Source organism: Heterocephalus glaber, unplaced genomic scaffold, assembly GCF_053883595.1.
Source record: "Heterocephalus glaber isolate CG9 unplaced genomic scaffold, H.glaber_assembly_v1.0 deba00001479, whole genome shotgun sequence".
Lineage (NCBI taxonomy): Eukaryota > Metazoa > Chordata > Mammalia > Rodentia > Bathyergidae > Heterocephalus > Heterocephalus glaber.
Window position 1 is genome coordinate 8,301,482 of NW_028258316.1, and position 16,568 is coordinate 8,318,049.

Here is a 16,568-nt window from a genome sequence, read left to right on the forward strand (position 1 = left end):
CCATCTTCCATTTGCTGCTTATAAAGCACCGTAATATACAACTCATCTGATATTTACAAAGCCCAGAGATGAAAAAGGAGACAAGATTACTGCTTCTATTCCAAGTTCATAACCACAAGGATTAAGTGACTTGTCTGAATATCCCTGGGAGACTTGATTTAATAGAGAAGCAAGATATATCTTTTAGCAACATGGTAAGTAAATGAAGACTGAAGACCAAGACAAATAATAAATGAATGTGGGTAAGGGAAGTGTGAGGGAAAGCAACAGAGTGAAATGACATTTGAAATGAGCCCTTAGATGAAGGAAGAGAAATTTTCCAAATGAACGATATATACCCAGAACAAAACCACATACCTAGTGTGAACTGCCCTTGTAAAGTTAAGTAGCCCCCTGACCTCCCTTGTTCAGGAAGTTTGTTTGTTTTTAGCTAATGTAATCTAGAATCCCAGTGATTTCTTTCACAATCACCCATATTCATCCAGCAGCCAAACAAACCCCAATGTCATCCTCACACACATTATGGCTGAGCCATGCTGGCTTCCAATGTCCACATCACTGGTTTTCTGGTCCCCGCAGGGTGACCATCCATGTCCCCTGCCATGTTCAGCCTACCTACCAGCCTGTCCAATACTTGTGTGGACTGTACCTCAGCAGCTTGTCCAGTACCTGTGTGGACTGCACTTCAGAGGTGACCAGCCTGTTATCTGAATTCCACCCCCTACTCCATGCACACACACCAAGGGCTGGATCTAGTGAACCTCACTCATCTGCTTCATTCTGTGCCTACAGAATCAGATTCAGGACAGCATCAGACTGCTGAAGAATGCATAGGTTGCAAGAATCCATGAAAAAACTTAGAGCATATATTTTCTATGATATATGTGAAAACTGCCTGAGAATTTCCCCCCCGCAAAATGCAGGAGGGCCGGGGATTTAGCTCAGTGGTTCTGCCGCCTGTCTTGCAAGCGTAAGGACCCGAGTTTGATCCCCGGTACAAAAAAAAATGCAGGAATAAACCAGGAAAAGGAAGACATGGGATATGGGAGATGGTAACCCAACCCAGGAGTGGTAAAGAAGATTCTGAGATGTCCAATGAGGAGAACGCCTTAAGAACAACTGCTCCATAATGGACGAGCCCTAGAAGGGTGTCTCTAGAGAAAAAGAAGGCTCAGCAGAAGACTCAATATGATGGCACAGGTGAGGGTGTGGAGGTATATATAACAAAAGAAAAATTTTAAGGTTGTATGTGTATGTGGTAAATAGATGATCAATAAGTGAGGTTTTTTTTAAGGGAATTAGAATATCAAGGAAAATGAAATAACTAAAGTGAGTGTTACTGAACAAATGAAAATGATTGTGGAAATTAAAACCAATGTCTACCACATGAAGAAATTACCATACACTGTCCAAGGCAGATGGACCAAGAAATTTAGCAGAAGCACACAAGTGGGCATGTGGCAGGAACTACCAGAAGAAACCACTACATAATTGGAAGTGGTTGCCTCTGGGGAATGAAGGGGGTGTGGAGAGAGAGCAGGGAGTATCAGTTGTTTCACTCAGCCTTTTAGTACTCAGTGATCTTTTTTAAATTAATGTGCATGTATTATACTGATAAAATGCTTTTAAAATTAATTTTTTTAATGTAGGGTTTGTTTATTCAGAAAATAACAGCATTTACTTACATATGTTTTACACTTTTATTACAAATTGAACCACAAACTACAAACCTCATATGAACTAAGGGTCCTTTAGATTTTACAGTTTATGGGAAGCCTCGGGACAAAAACATCAGAACTGCATACAAGAAAATAAGTTATAGTACTTGCTTACTGGAAGTCAGATCCTCAAACCATTCCAGTTCAGGAAAGAGGTAGTAAGTAAGATTATGAAAAATTCACTAAATGTTAACAGGCAACTCTCCTTCTATAAAGTTTAGAAATCTTGGGGTACTCTGAAGTCTCCACCCATGATATTTGTTAGAATTTAATTGACTGTGTGATTATATTTGCATCTCACTCAGCAAACAACAAGCAACAAGCCCCGTATACTGCCACACTGCTGCACAGAAGAGCAAAGAGAAAGATAATAATGATAACCTAGAAATCCAAATTCCTTGCAAATTCCTAAATAGTATAATAATGCTTAGGCAAAAGAGGTACTATAAATCAAGGTTAAAGACTTTACAAACCACAAACAATGAGAGCACTCACTATATGTTAAATTATGTGATCAGGCCAAAACTGAATTGAGAGAAAATTTCATGATTTTAAACTTATTTATAATCAAACAAGTAATAAGCAATATAAACAAACTAACCATTCAATTTAAGAGGCCATGAAAATAAGGGGGAAATAGGAGAAACAGATTAACAGATAAAATTAGAAATTGATGTTAAAAAACAAAATACAGCTAAACATCAAGTCTATGGAAATGATAACTAAACCCAAGAACTTATTTTATAAAATATAAATAAAACAGATAAAAACTACCAAAAAACACAGAAAGCAAAATATATAGCATTAAGATTGAGAAAAGGATTCTAGCCACATATACAAAGTGAACTAAACTTGCAAGGTAAAAATGGAGTTCCTGCATATTGATTTTAAATCATTTTCACAGTGCCAAGTACATACTCCAAGGGATAAATGGGACTCATAAACCATAAGGTCAAAAGCCAGGAAGATCACAAGTCTTGGTGAAATAGCAAAATAAGTTGGCTGCTTTTAGAAATTTCCCTTATACTCTGAGTGTCTTCTATGTGGCATTTGTCATTTGCCTATTCACAAAACAACCCTCAACAATATCCCTTTCTGGTAAAGTAGTTCAAATTTGGAAATTATCTCTATGGAAGGGGAAAGAAAAATTCCTCTAAATTCACTTTATGAGGACATTGGTATCTTGCTCCTTTGCCGTGAGAGAATAACATTCCTTGAGACATGGAAGTATTTTTCAACAAAGAGCCTGTAGCTCCAAATATGTTAACACTGGCTCAAAATTATATTTTGATTCCAGTGTCTACTGTTGGTATGGAAAAAATTTTTAGTACTGCTGATAATCTATGGACCAATGGATTCAGCAGGCTAAGTATGTAATTCACAAGGAATGAAATGGGAGCATTTTTATAAGTAACTTTTTACCTTTTTGGATATATAATATCAATTTCTGAAAAACAAAAAAGTTATAGTCCCTTATTTAGTGTAAAATATTAGCTGCGATGAAGAACATTTTATGTAACATAAGGAAAAACTGTGACTTTGAAATTTAATGATGTCCTGGCTGTCTATGTTTGTTTGTCTTTGCCTAAGGCTATTTAAAACACTGTACAGGGCTGAGGATTTAGCTCAGTGGTTTTGCCACCTGCTGTGCAAGCGCAAGGACCCAAGTTCAATCCCCGATACCAAAACAAAATAAAACAAAACAAAAAAACCCTGTACAATTATATTATGGTGATACATTGATTGCATACCCTTGCTTATGACAACACAATTCATAATAGCTAACTCTTGAAAGTGGCCCATACTTTCTCAGCAGATGAATGGATAAAGAAAATGTGGTATTTACACACAATGGAGAACTATTCTGCCATAAAGAAAAACTTGAGCCATTTGTAGGAAAATGGATGCACTGTGAGACCATAACATTAAGCAAAATAAATCAGATACACAAGCTCAAATATCACATGGTTCATCTTACATGAGAAACCCAGAGTAAAAAATAAAAGATAAAGGAAGTAGGGAGAGAGGGTGGAGGAAGAGAAGTCATAAAAGATGAAAAGCAGGGGCCGGGGATTTAGCTCAGTGGTTCCAGCGCCTGCCTCGCAAGCGCAAGGTCCCGAGTTCGATCCCCAGTACCAAAAAACCAAAAGGTTTTGCCGGGGAATTAGCTCAGTGGTTTCTCTGCCTGCTGCACAAGCGCAAGGACCTGAGTTCAATCCCTGGTACCAAAAAAAAAAAAAAAAAAAAAAAAAGAGAGAGAGATGAAAAACAGGAATTGGGATGTGTTATGTACATATACCCACTCCACACAGGAATGTAAACATTACATACTGCAAACATGTATGAAAAAGGCGGGGATCAAGGGATGGAGGGGTAAAGTGGATGAAAAGAAAATTAAGATGTGTTATGTATATGTACCAACTTCCTACAAAAAATGCAAACATTAAACATTATATACTATACACATGTACTAATAAACTAAAATTTAAAAAATAAAAAACCCTGCACAGAAAGAAATTAACTCGCAGAAAATGTAGTAATGTAAATAATTTCTGACTGCAGAAAGGATTTTGTTTCGTGGAATACCACTTATTATCATATAGGGAACAGTGACTAATTTTGCATCCATTTAAAAATTATTTCGGCATTTACTTGACGGTAAAAGTGTGGCACTCTGGATTCTCTTTTGATATTGTTGCAATCTTTTCTTGGTTCTCTAATGAATTAAATAAAACCTTTGACACATACATGTTTTGTATTTGCATGAGTCATGATTTTTACCTTTTTTAAAAATCATCTGTTAATAGTAACATATACATATATATGTGTGTATCCAATCACATATACATATATACACATACACAATGTATAATCTCATAGGATAATTTTCGTCATGTATTTCCAGTAATTTTTTTTTTTATTCTACTCATGGCAATCCCAAGAGACATTCTTACAAGAACCCAAGAATAGAGCTGGGAGGTTGAGATTGGTCCCTTAATATGCATTTACCAAGGGCTTTTCTGGGGTCCAGGGCCTGTGTTGGGGTGGTTGGGGACAGAGCCAAATGTGCATTTCATTTGCTTAACATTGCTGGGCACTGAAAAGGGCTAACTTAAAAGCAGGAGAGAATAAACTATTATGGAAAGGAGGCCTTTGGGGAAGAAGTCCTGGTAGCCAGTGCTGAAGGATTTCAACAAGCATAGATGGGGCTGAAGAGACGCCAGAGGCCACAGAAGGCATGAGAAATGGCTCGAGGTAGGAGCAGACAGAGATGTTCAAGAGACCAATAGTTTGGTTACAATGCAGCAAGTGTTGCTTTGGATAAGACTTTGGTAGAGGAGAGATAGAAACTGGCCTTTTGGCAAAGTTTGATATTGACTAGGCCATATGATGCCAGGTCATGTGAACATCATTTTTAACCACTTATTCTATTTTTCCAGTTACTCTAGCTCAACTTGCAAACAGGGTGCCAATCACAAGCCGAGAAGCATGAACAGTGAATACTAATCAAAAGGGAAAGAATGAGTTGATTGTGGCCATGTTTTAACAGGAAATTCCTCTGGTCGACTCTTGCCTCTCCTGCACACATGACTTAGGGCTCTGAATTACTATGTTGCTAGTGGTAGCAGATGCTCCACTGTCCATAGCTGAAAGGTTTATGGTTTATGTTTTAGAGTCAGAAAGTAGGTGTGAAGTAGCTATGAAACTTTTTTATGTTTGCTGCCATTGCCAAAATGCCTTTATATTCTTGGTGCTGAGTAAGATGCTCAGTATGGCAAGCTTTCACCAAGAACAATATCCCCAGATGCAAGTGTCCCTCAAAGTCATCTATTAGTGTCTATCAACACTCTCTCATTCAAGCTCATTATTTTTCCTTTCCTCAAAGGAATTACTGAGATAGGAGGTTATAAAACCAAATGTTGACTAAAAATTGGCTCATAAAATAATCATCACATAAAACAAGAGGTGGTGAAATAATCTCAAATGGAAGAGTATAAGAAAGAGTGGTATCAAAGTGGTTACACTGGCGCATACTGCTTTGGAAGAGCAGTGGGCAGAGGGCCTGTGACCTAACATGGCAGGGGCAGGAGTATGGGTAGAAGAGGGGTGGGAAGAACACCAAAGCAGGGCATGAAACCTCCAGGGTATGTTCTGGGAAGATCACTTGAGGAATGATATGAAGGTAGACTGGAGAGTAAGGCCAGGGGCAAAGAAACCAGTTGGAAGATGACGACAGTTCAGATCATAAATAAAAGGGCTTTTCTTAGAGGGATGGTGGTCTCCGCCAGCCCATTTAAGAATAGTAAAAAAGAACTGAAAATAATAATAGTGATAATAACAACAGCTAACACTGACCTCATCGTTACCATGTGCTTACTATGTGTAGCTCTGAACGGTTTTTCATATAACTACTCATTTAATCCTCATCACGAGAAGGAGGCTTGGCACTGAGCACAGGATCTGCATTAAGAGCCCATGCTCTCCTCTCCATGTCCTCATCCTCACCTCTTCTGTGTGGCCAGCGCTCCCTACACCAGTGCAGGTTGTGGGAACTTAGACCCCATGGCCACACGTGGTACACGCTGGGATAACAATTTCTCGTAGGCGACTTCTCCATTTGTCTTCTCTGCAGGTGCACTGAGTTCTGGTGGGGTGATATTTGATGGCTCTCTGCTGCTATGGGCAGTTAATTCCAGCCCCCATGTGTGTGGGCCTGAAATGAGGGCCTCCATACTCTGAGAAGGCCAATATACACTTTTCCTCTTCCCTCTACTCACTGCTCTGACTTTGAGAGTCCCCTTTATTTTCAGCAAGGCGTCATTTCTCCTTCCTGGTTTTTTGGTAGCTTTGGTTGTTGGGGGGTTTTTTTGGTTTTTTTAAACTTGGTTGTATATCATCCAGTATTGTGTCCCTGTGCAAAAGTGGAAGATAGGGAAGAAAGGCCCTATTCTTCATCAGCTCTGTCTACTATGTTGCCTGAAAGCCCAAAGCTCAACATGGAAACCAGAGTGTGATTACAGACAGGCCAGGTGTGAGCTTTCAAAGAACATGCAAGCAAAAGGCTCAATGGACCAGGTCCTGGAGTATGAGTCTAGGGCTCAGGAGAGAGATCAGGGCTACACCACAGAACCAGCCACCAGGGGTACAGAAGTGACAGTGAGGCTCCCTAAGCTGGTGAGCTCACCAAGGGAAGGGAAATGGAACAGGTGAGGATTGAGGGTACGGCAGAATCTGCATAGCCATGGGCACAAAAGGAGTTAGCAAGAGCCACTGTTAGAACAGCAGGAAGAGAATGAGGCCAAGGGGAGAGGGATTTCTCAAGAATAGGGTGATAAACAGTGTGTAATGCTATGGCAAGGTCAAGGCAACAGCAGAAGATGAGGAGGACCTTCTGAGAAGCAGTTGCAGGGGGCCCCTGATGAGTGACAGGAAGGAGTGACTGGAGGCTGCCAGTGTTGATTTCCTCTGCCTTCATCTCCTTGTCCTCACACCAGGCTCAAGTCTCTCCTGGCCAATGCTCAGAGAAGCCTGAAACCAGAAGCCCAGGCCTCCTATTGTCTTCTCAACCATGTCAGAGAAGGGTCACTGAGGGGCTGCGGCATACCTGAGAAGCACAGGCTCTTCCTGGACAAAAGACTCTCTGAGCCAAAATGCATGAATGCCACACTCTGCCTGCCTAGAATATCTGCCAAGTGGCCTCAATTCTCTTAGTGGAAAGAGCCATCCTCTGAACAGCAATGTGCAATGACGCCTGGAAGGGAGAGCCCTGCTCCCAGGACGATCCCCTTCCAGGCCACTACCCAGCAGACCTGGCCTCCATGCCAAGAACTTCAGTTTTTACTTTGCTGCTGCAAATGAGTCAAGCTCTACGGACCAATTCAGTAGGAAAGAGTGAATCACTCTGGGCACGTGCACGGAGCAAGCAGAGCGCATGCGTGCATGTGACACATATATGTGTGTGTGTATGTGGAGTGTGTGTGCTGCGTGTAAAGCCTGTGGCTGTGATTACCATAATGGATAACTCACCCATGCATTAGGAATTCCCTGGCCCCGGGTTGCTCAGGAATAAGAGTCTCCTCTTGGGAGACTGTGTCAGAGAAGAGGCTTCAGCAGCTTTCCAGCTGCTCCCACCCAAACCTAGGAATCACTTTTCATTTCTTCCTGCTCCTCCATGTCCCACCCATGGCACCTCCTGTGGTACCCAGCAATTCTTTTCACAACACATCCCACATCAGTCTACTTCTGTCTGTGCCCACTTCCACCCTCATCCTAGCCAAGGTCACCTCACTGCTGGATTCTGTCCTCCCCTCCTAACTACTCTTGGTTTTCACTCTTGGTCCCTACCCTCTCCCAATTTGTTACCCACAGAAGTAGCAGCAGTGTTGAAAGCACAGAAACCAGCAAGGCACTGTGAATGAGCTCATGTCTGTCTCCTGTGTGACCCTGTAGTACCCTTAGGGTAGAATCTGACTTCTCCAGGCCACGAGCCCTACACACCAGTCTCCTGGCCCACTGAGGCCTGGCCACACTGACCTGCGGGTGCCTTGACTACAGCAAACACATTCCCACTGTGGGCCCCTGCACAGCTGGCCTCTTTGCCTGGACTACTCATCCCCTTGTCTTTAGCATACTGCTTCTTCTTGTCATTCAGGCCTTGAGGTAAAGGGCCTCATCTCACAGAGGCCTCCTCTAAGCATGCATGCCAAAGCCAATACCCAGTCCTTCTCCATCACACCCTCCTGCTTTAGTCTGCATCACTTTACTCCTATCTCACAGGTTCTGGTTCATTGCCTCACCATTCTCTCACCATCTACCGATCGCTTCCTGTGCCAGCCAGATGAGGCATGTGTCATTCTCCCTGAACAATGCCTATGTCCCCTGATAACACGGAAGCCCATGAGGATGGGCCTCAGCCTACAGCTTCCGGGCCTGGCATGGAAGAGGCAACTGATAATATATATCATTTGCACAGTGAGTAAATACCCACAAGGTGATGTATACTAGGAAATTAGAATTGGCCAATATAACTTCTTGCTTTGCTTTCATGCCTTTAAGGCAGCCAGTATTCCAAAGTGGCCCCAGTGCTGAGATAAACCATTCCCTGGCTGTGTTTTGCTGGGCCAGGCATGATTCCCTTTCTGTTTGGGCATCCAGCTAGGATTTATTAAGGTCCTACTATGCACAGGCCTGTGCTCTATCTCTGTCCTGTCCACCCAACCCATGAATAGGCCAACTGTCCACACTGTCCTAGCCAATGACCAACTAACCCTCACTAGAGCTCATACATAGTGCAGCTAAGTGGCTGGTCTCCTCCCACACTTGTACCCCTCTTCCTTCCAGGTTTCCCAAATATCCAGGGATTCAGTGTAGCTCCTTGGTAGTACCCAGGCAGCCTGCCAGGCTCTGTGCCAGCCTTAGCATGCCAGCCTCAGCTTTCCAGCCCCACTTCCCAAACAAGTATGTGCCTATTTGTCCTCACTTATGTCCAGCCTGTTCTGTCACAGGTGGCTTCCATTACAAGCCATTCACACAATGGCCCAGCAGGCTGTGGGGTCCAACAGGGTTGTTGTGCTGGCAGTTACCAGCTCTGGAATCTTGAACCAAGAGGTCACTCTGTCTCCTGGAACTTCAGTCTCCTCCTTTGCAAACAAGAACTATAAAAGCACTGGCCTTTGGGGTTGTTGTGGCTGGTCTCTTGAGGGCCGCCTGCTCCTCCTTGTTCTGTGAGTCCATGAATTCTCACCAGTCTCAGCTCAAGGGACAAGGCAGGGGAGAGAAAACAGCTCTTTGGTGGCAATGATTCTACAGCTAATCTCATTACTAGAAATTAGAAGGTTGCAATTCAAAACAAAATTGTACAGTTCAAGCAATAAATCTATGCTGAGTGGGAATAAAGGATACAAAGAAAAATTAGACACATGAAGGAACATAGTCAAAAGGGGAGGCAAGCTGTAAAAGCCCACAAAGTGGATGTGGCTCCACCTGCCAGTGCTCCCAAGCACAGACAGTCCCTTCCCATGAGGGGAGACGAATTTGATCCCCTCATTTCCCAAATGCTTGGTGTGAGGTGCTGTTCTTGGATTAACAAGACAGGTGGATGATGGGGGAATGTGAACTAAAACGAGACTGAGTGGAGTTCACCCAGAGCCAACCCCTCACACGCACAAATGACCTGGCACTCCCCTTGCTCCCCAACACAGGTTTGGCACTTGTCCTTCTTATGTCCTAGAATGCTGCATCTTCTCATTTTCTGCCCTAGTGAGAAGCCTTTGTGACCCAGGAAGCAGCCCAATACTCATCCCTTATGAGACAATACAGAGATTTCTCAGAAAAAACCCTGGGGCCAGGCGTGGTGGCAGATGCCTGCACTCCCAGTCCTGGGGAGGCTGAGGCAAGAGGATCACCATGAGTTCAAGGCAAACCTGGGCTATATAGTGAGTTCAAAGATCCTGTCTCAAAAAAACAAAACAAAACACTAGGATGTATTGTTGCCCTGAGTCCCCTGATCCTTGGTGACATGTAATTTCAGCTCCCTGGCATCTCCCTAGTTCCCCCAAGCTAAATGCCTGTGAGGGGACAGAGATGGCAGAGAGCAGGCAGCAACAGAAGCCATGGCTTGGACTAAGAAACAAAGGAGAGAGGCACCCCTCGAGGTATGGCTGCAGTTCTCTGGCTCACTGGCCACATGTCCCCTCCCTGAGGCTCTCCTCTAACTTCGCCCTCTGCTGCACTGTAGCAGACAGGTGCCGCCCAGCAGTAGCCCCGGCCAAGATGGACCTGAAGGCCTGAAAAGGCACCAAGAGTCCACTGTTAGCATCTTCAAAGTTCCTAATGCAGTATTTTTGATACATGAGAGAAAATTTTTTATTAAAAATAAAAAGTCCCTGCTTTTGTTCCAAGTGACAGGTGGCGTGGCTAGAATTGTCCTTCTTGCTCAGATCAGTATGGTGTGGGGGGTAAGGGCAGGGACTCTGCACATCCCAGCTCTGCCCCTTAGCTGTCGGGCCCTGCAGAAATCACTCTACCTCCCTGGGCCGGTTTCCTCATTGTGAATGAAAATAACAAGAGGATCTGCCGCTGTGGGGAGCTGTAGGGGCTGCATGAGCTAATACACATGAAGTATTCAGGGCAGAATGCCATGTGTTTTTATTCTGGCAAATCCAAGAGGGAGAATGACTGGCCCACATGGCCTGGAGGGAGCTGGAGAAGGGCCTATGCCTTCCAATAGGTCCTGGGTGGATGTTCCAGTCCAGCTCCCTGAAGCGCTATGGGAGGTTTATTTTCATTGCAGTCAAGCTCCAGCAACAGCAGTGAAGAAGACTCAGCCACCCTGAGCAGTGCTTGTCAAGCCAAACAGAGTCGTGCTGGTATTGTGACCTGCTGCTGTCCCACGGTCCCAGCAATAGACAGTACCCTTTGGAAACACCATCCACAGCTTCATCCGTGGGCCCTGCCTGTCCCTCGGCAGTTCATCTCTCTCTACATGAGGCCTTTAGGCAGCCCTTGCTGCTTGTGCTGATTCACTCCTTTCACCCTCATCCACAATGCAGCTTCTGGGGATCCCTAGGAGTTACAGTCTTGCTAACAGTAAGGCCTGTGCACATGAGGAGATTCAAAGCTTAGTCCTCCAGCTCCTCACACAGCTCCCAGCAGTCCAAGAAACAATAGCAGCAACGAAATGATGGAAAATTCATTTGAAAAAGAATCTCAAACTACTTTTGAAAAAAGCCTCACTGATCAGATGAACTTGGAATCACAGGGCTGGCAGCAACTGCAGAGACCAGAGGCTTCCAAACTTGCTTGCAAACTCCAAAGCCACTGTTCAGTTGCAATTAGCCCCGCACCCAATACATAAGGTGGACACAGACAGGGTTCCTCTGGGGAAAACAGCTCCTGGGCTCCCTGTATGGCACAGTTCCTCCTTTCCCTCAGGCCCTGGTGGCTGCTTGGGCTCCACAAAGCACTGACAAAAGACTACGAATCTAAGAGAGCCTCCCCAGTTAGAAGTCCCATTTTGAATGGTGCCTGTACACAAACCTAGTTTCAGGAATCCAAGCTAATGCTTCTTGCTCCACTCTGCTAGGGCTAGATCTACTGAAAGTTGCAACGGAAAGAAACAAGGCTCATTTCTGACCACCTACAACATAATCCTTAAGTATTTTAAAGGACCGTAAACCAGCCAGCAGGAAACAGCCCAGCTCCACTGACTGGCAGAAAGAAGGTCGGAAATGAGTTGTAGAGGCACATCTGACAATTCCATACAATTTCCCTCAGTTCTCTGGGACATAAACAGGTCTTGAAAGGCCTGGGCTGTGTGGCTGTGAGAGACCTGGTGCAGGCAGGCCAGGAGGTGAATGCTAATGAGCTATGGAAATAGCAATTTCTTCCCCCATGTCAGGCACTTTGCCAAGCTAAGGAGAATAAAGAGGTCTGAGATATTTTTAAAGTACTTTTACGGCAGAAAAACTTTCCTCAGACTCAATTATATAACTATCAGACTCCACCTCTGAGCTGAAATTATCCATGGCTTCAGGAAAAAAATAAAGAAAAAAAAAATCATTTTTTCCTACATGAGCATCACAGGTTTCTCCAGAGAAACTCAGAACTATATGGCCAGTGACCCAGGGCAGCTGCAAACCATCAGCCCAGAGATCTTCCCAAGGGCAGTTTGGAAGCTGCCAGAGACCAACACTGGCTAAGCAGAGGGCAAAAGTCACGCACTGACCCGGCCACCACAGATGGTGTTGTGAGGTTCAGGAAGATTCCCTCTAGGGGCTTCCAGCCCCAGCCACATCAGCTCCCTCACTGCTCCCTTGAAGTAAAATGGGGCTGGAGTCACTAATGCCACAAGGATGCCCAGGGTACATTTCATTAACTTGAGGTAACTCCATCTTTAGCAGAGTGCAGACAGTCAGAAAAAGCCTAGGGCTTAAGCAATGCAGATCTTCAGCAATGAAATCAAAAGGACAGACTTCAGGAGATTAACTTACAGCCCAGGTCTTTGTCAGCCTAAAGATGGGAGCACTTTGTAATGCTGACACCACAGACATGAGAGAATGAAGGTTGTTGAGTTCTAGAAGTTTCTGGAAAAAAAAAGAGATATGGAATACATTACTTTGCTGCTATAAACAACAGAACAAAAATATGCTCAAGTGTTACCAAATGTTGTCATATTTATAAAATTCAATTACACTTAAAAATATCTCATGTAGAAAATATAGTTCTAGGCAGTTCATAGGAACCATATGCTCTTTTTCTCTCAAATTGTCAAAAGGTGAATCTGGATCTAAAATTTCATAAACTGACTCGTCTGGTTGCTGGACAGAAACATGGCTGGGGATAAGATTTGATAATCCCTTTATGTCCTTTTTAAAGATGAATCTGAACTTCATCTCAGCAGGCTTCTGTAAGCTAAGACCCTGGTTGTGCCAACAGCATCGGGATGTTCTACTGTGATGATCCTAACACCCCAATGAGAAGGAGGCAGGGACGATGTTATCAGTCTGTGTAATCCCTCTCAGCTGGCAAGGAAAGCTCCAGCTTCCCATTCGACCATGCTCCTTTGAACCAGACCCCAAATTAGCGGGAACATTTGGAGTCAATTCAGTCTCAGACAAGCTCTTTACCAGGGACTGCAACAGAATGAGTCACAGAAGAGAGTAAGGGCAGAAAAATGTAACTGCTCTGTTGTTGGTTTGATGCTCCGGGAAACTTGCTAACAGGACTGGGTCCCATCTCTCCTTTTTGGGAGGCAGTGAAGCCTGGGTTAGCAAGCAGGCTCTATGGAAGCCAAAGACCTGGTCGTCTCAGCACTCACTACTAATGTTTCCTGTAGCAAGTTACCTGGTCCTTTTGAGCCTTTGTGTTTTCACAGTTAAAACAAGGAAGGTAACCACTGTCACCGATGCTTCATGAGACAGTGCCTGTCAACTGCCTATACCAGCGCCTCAGCCAGGATGAGTGCTCATTGGGAGACGGGCCTCAGTCTTCTCTGGCTGGAAAATGGGTCTTCCTCTCCCACATCCCTTGCCTCAGGCACATCCCGGCTTGGATACCACTCCCTCTAACATGTTTTTCCTGACAACGTTCTAAATCCACAAAGGCCCCGGACTCACTTCTGTGTTCCCGCAGTCTGTGTGTGACCTTTGCACTTGGGACTGTCCTGGAGTTTTACTCGCCTCTTTCCCACCCTAGACCTTGTGTCCCCTGAGAGCAGGGACAGAGTTTTATCTACCACCATGTTCCCGGTACCTAGTACAGCCTCCAGCACACATTAGTTAAAATGAATAAACAAATGAAAAGCCAGTAATGCCGGATCCTCATAGCTCTGTTCCTGCTTAGAAGCTTCACCCTGACCACACAAGTTAATGCTTCATTTCATACATCTTGTAACAATCTCTAATTGTTTCCTGTGTGTAAGAATAGATTCTCTGAGTGAACTGAGTTTCATTCTCGTATTGGAGTTGCTGTGCCTGTCACAGAATTTCTTTTTAGAGCAGAAAGGGAGATTACCTAACCCACATCTTCCATTTATATATATTGGTATGTATGTATGAAGGATTGAACGCAGGGCCTTTGCACTGAGCTACATCCCCACCCCTTTTGATTTTCTTCTAGTTTAGACAAGATCTCACTAAGTTTCCCGGGCTGGGCTTGAACTCACAAGGCCCCTGACTCAGCCTCCCAGTGTGCACCACCATGCCAGGTCCCTTCAATTTTATAGATAGGAAAATCAAGGCCAGAGAAAGAAAGGGTTTCCCTGAGATATACCCAGAGTACAGGGCCAGCATGTCATTTTATAGTAGGCAAAGGGCAGGCATGAAGGAAGGATCATTTGGACTCCTTGAGTCAGGGCCATAAACTTATTTCCCAACTCCAAGCCCCAGGAGCACCAGAACCACATCCCACCTTCTCTCCTGGGCCAGCATAGAACTGACTCACACCAATAAATGTCATTAAGCCCAGCACCAGTTCCAAGTATGTCCTGAAAATGTGAGGGACACCATCATAACCACTGCCCCTACTGTGTTTATAAACAGTTGCCCTTAACCTCCTGGGAGGATAGCAGAGCCACTCTGCTGAAGGCAGACATGGCTTTAATTCCTACTCTCTACTGGTAGCTGTGGGCCTGAGCATGGTGCTTCTCTCTAGGCCTCCCCTTTGCCTTCTACCCCAGGGACAAAACTGTGGCACCGAATGCAGTCACATCAGCAAAGCAGCTGTTCCACTGCCAGGTTCTGAAGGGCCTCAGCCCAGGGCTGCTCTCCAAGGATCTGGGTCAGAAAACAACACATGCACATATGAAGCAAGCAGGGAACCAGGCTGAGCAACGCTGCTGCGGAGAGTCCGGCAAACCCTGGTGGTGGGAGCAGGATATGGGGAGGGGCTGCCTGGCATGAGTGATCCAGGAAACCACGGGAGGGCACAGCGTGAGCTGGCAGAGATGAGGGCAGAGGAAAAAGGTGGTCCCAACAAGCAGCAAGGACAGACGCTTATCAGGCCAGGGGTCAGGAGGAAGTAGCAGGGGGTCATGTGCCTTAGCTCAGGATGGGGTGGAGTACATTCTGCTGACAGGGGACGCAAATATGTAGGCTGTGATGAGATCACATGCACCGGTGCAAAAATGGCCACCAAAACTGTGGGTTGGAGGGGCTGTGTTCATGCACACACAGGGCACCAGGCTGTGGGCAGCCAGTGCTGGCTCTGCCTGGAGCGTCAGGACGTGCCCCCCCACGCCCATTTGAATCCTGAACAGCAGACCCAGACCAAAGCACCTCCCAAAGTACTACAAAAACACACTTTTGAGACAAAAAAGAAAAGAAAGGGAGGGAGGAAAGGAAGGAAAAAATAATAAAACAGCTTACCTTGGCTATTTTCACAAAATGGCTCAGGATTTCTGCCCTTATTTTTAAAGTCTGTGCTGTTAGAATTTCTCGTACAACCCAAAAACTGACCTGTAGAGTCAAATACACACATGTACACATACACGCACACACCAGAAACGCTGTTAAATCCTGGGCCACCCACACCACCCACCACTGCTGGGGGATTTCCGAGGGTCTAGGAAGCTGTGAGATCATGGTCTGAGGTCAAGCACGGTATGAGGTCAAGAGGTTGAGAGTTCCCTGTGGCTCCCAACCTAGATGGGTCCCCTGTTCCTAGCAACCCCTTCAGAATACACAGTGGTGCTAGGCAGTAGGATTTTCATGGTCATGTAGGGAGCACTGGGCTTCTGTGACACTTGGGTCCTGAAAGTGCTGCAGGACACTGTGGGATGAATCAGCCTGGACTCCTGCTCAGAAGGACCAAGCAGGGGAGACAGTATGGATGATGGGAGGATGGACAGAAAGATGGATGGACTGTCAAAGGGATGTGCATACTAAAGTAGTACCCATGAGGTTCATATTCCCAGCCAGGCCCCAGACAAGGAGGGATCACCAATATATGCACAACTGCAGTAAATTTAACTTTCTAAACGAGGCTTGTCTTTGTGCAATAATAAATGATACAAAAAGTGTCTTTCAAAGTTCCATACAGCAATGCAGATTTGGGGTATGTTTTTCTGGAAACAGTATGTGCCAAAAGGGAATGTCGGTAGCTCTGGTTCAGGAGCTCATTCATGCTTGACCTCTCACATGCAGCCACAGCCTGAGCCCTTGGGTCTGTTGATGGGAACAAGAAAGTCATCTGTCGGTGCAGGGCTGACTCACGGTACCTCAAGGAAGCACAGAAAGGGCTCAGCTCAGAACTGCTGGGAAACAGCTTTCCGTGCTTATGTCTCACTGATCACAACAGTCCTGTTTCGTGAAGAATGAATGCCCAAGATTGTCGTGACAGTGCTGCAATGAA

The 16,568-nt window shown here is 45.0% G+C and overlaps 1 protein-coding gene across 31 annotated transcripts in view; it reads right to left on the reverse strand.

Moving 5' to 3' along the window:
- Positions 1-16,568, reverse strand: part of Ralgps1 (Ral GEF with PH domain and SH3 binding motif 1) — a 262,738-nt gene that overhangs the window by 133,792 nt on the left and 112,378 nt on the right. For 24 of the 31 annotated variants that reach the window (XR_015439737.1, XR_015439736.1, XM_087182747.1 and 21 more), the window contains 2 exons: positions 15,584-15,673; positions 12,710-12,802 (listed from right to left, as the gene is read on the reverse strand). The exons of 2 other annotated variants lie outside the window; for them this stretch is intronic. Coding sequence is in view for 27 of the 29 variants with exons in the window: in XM_087182747.1 (XP_087038873.1) it covers positions 12,710-12,802; positions 15,584-15,673 (183 nt within the window). In the remaining 2 variants the exon portion in view is untranslated. The remainder of the gene's footprint in view (positions 1-12,709; positions 12,803-15,583; positions 15,674-16,568) is intronic. 5 more of the 31 variants (XM_087182739.1, XM_021262025.2, XM_021262038.2 and 2 more) reach the window with 1 other exon arrangement.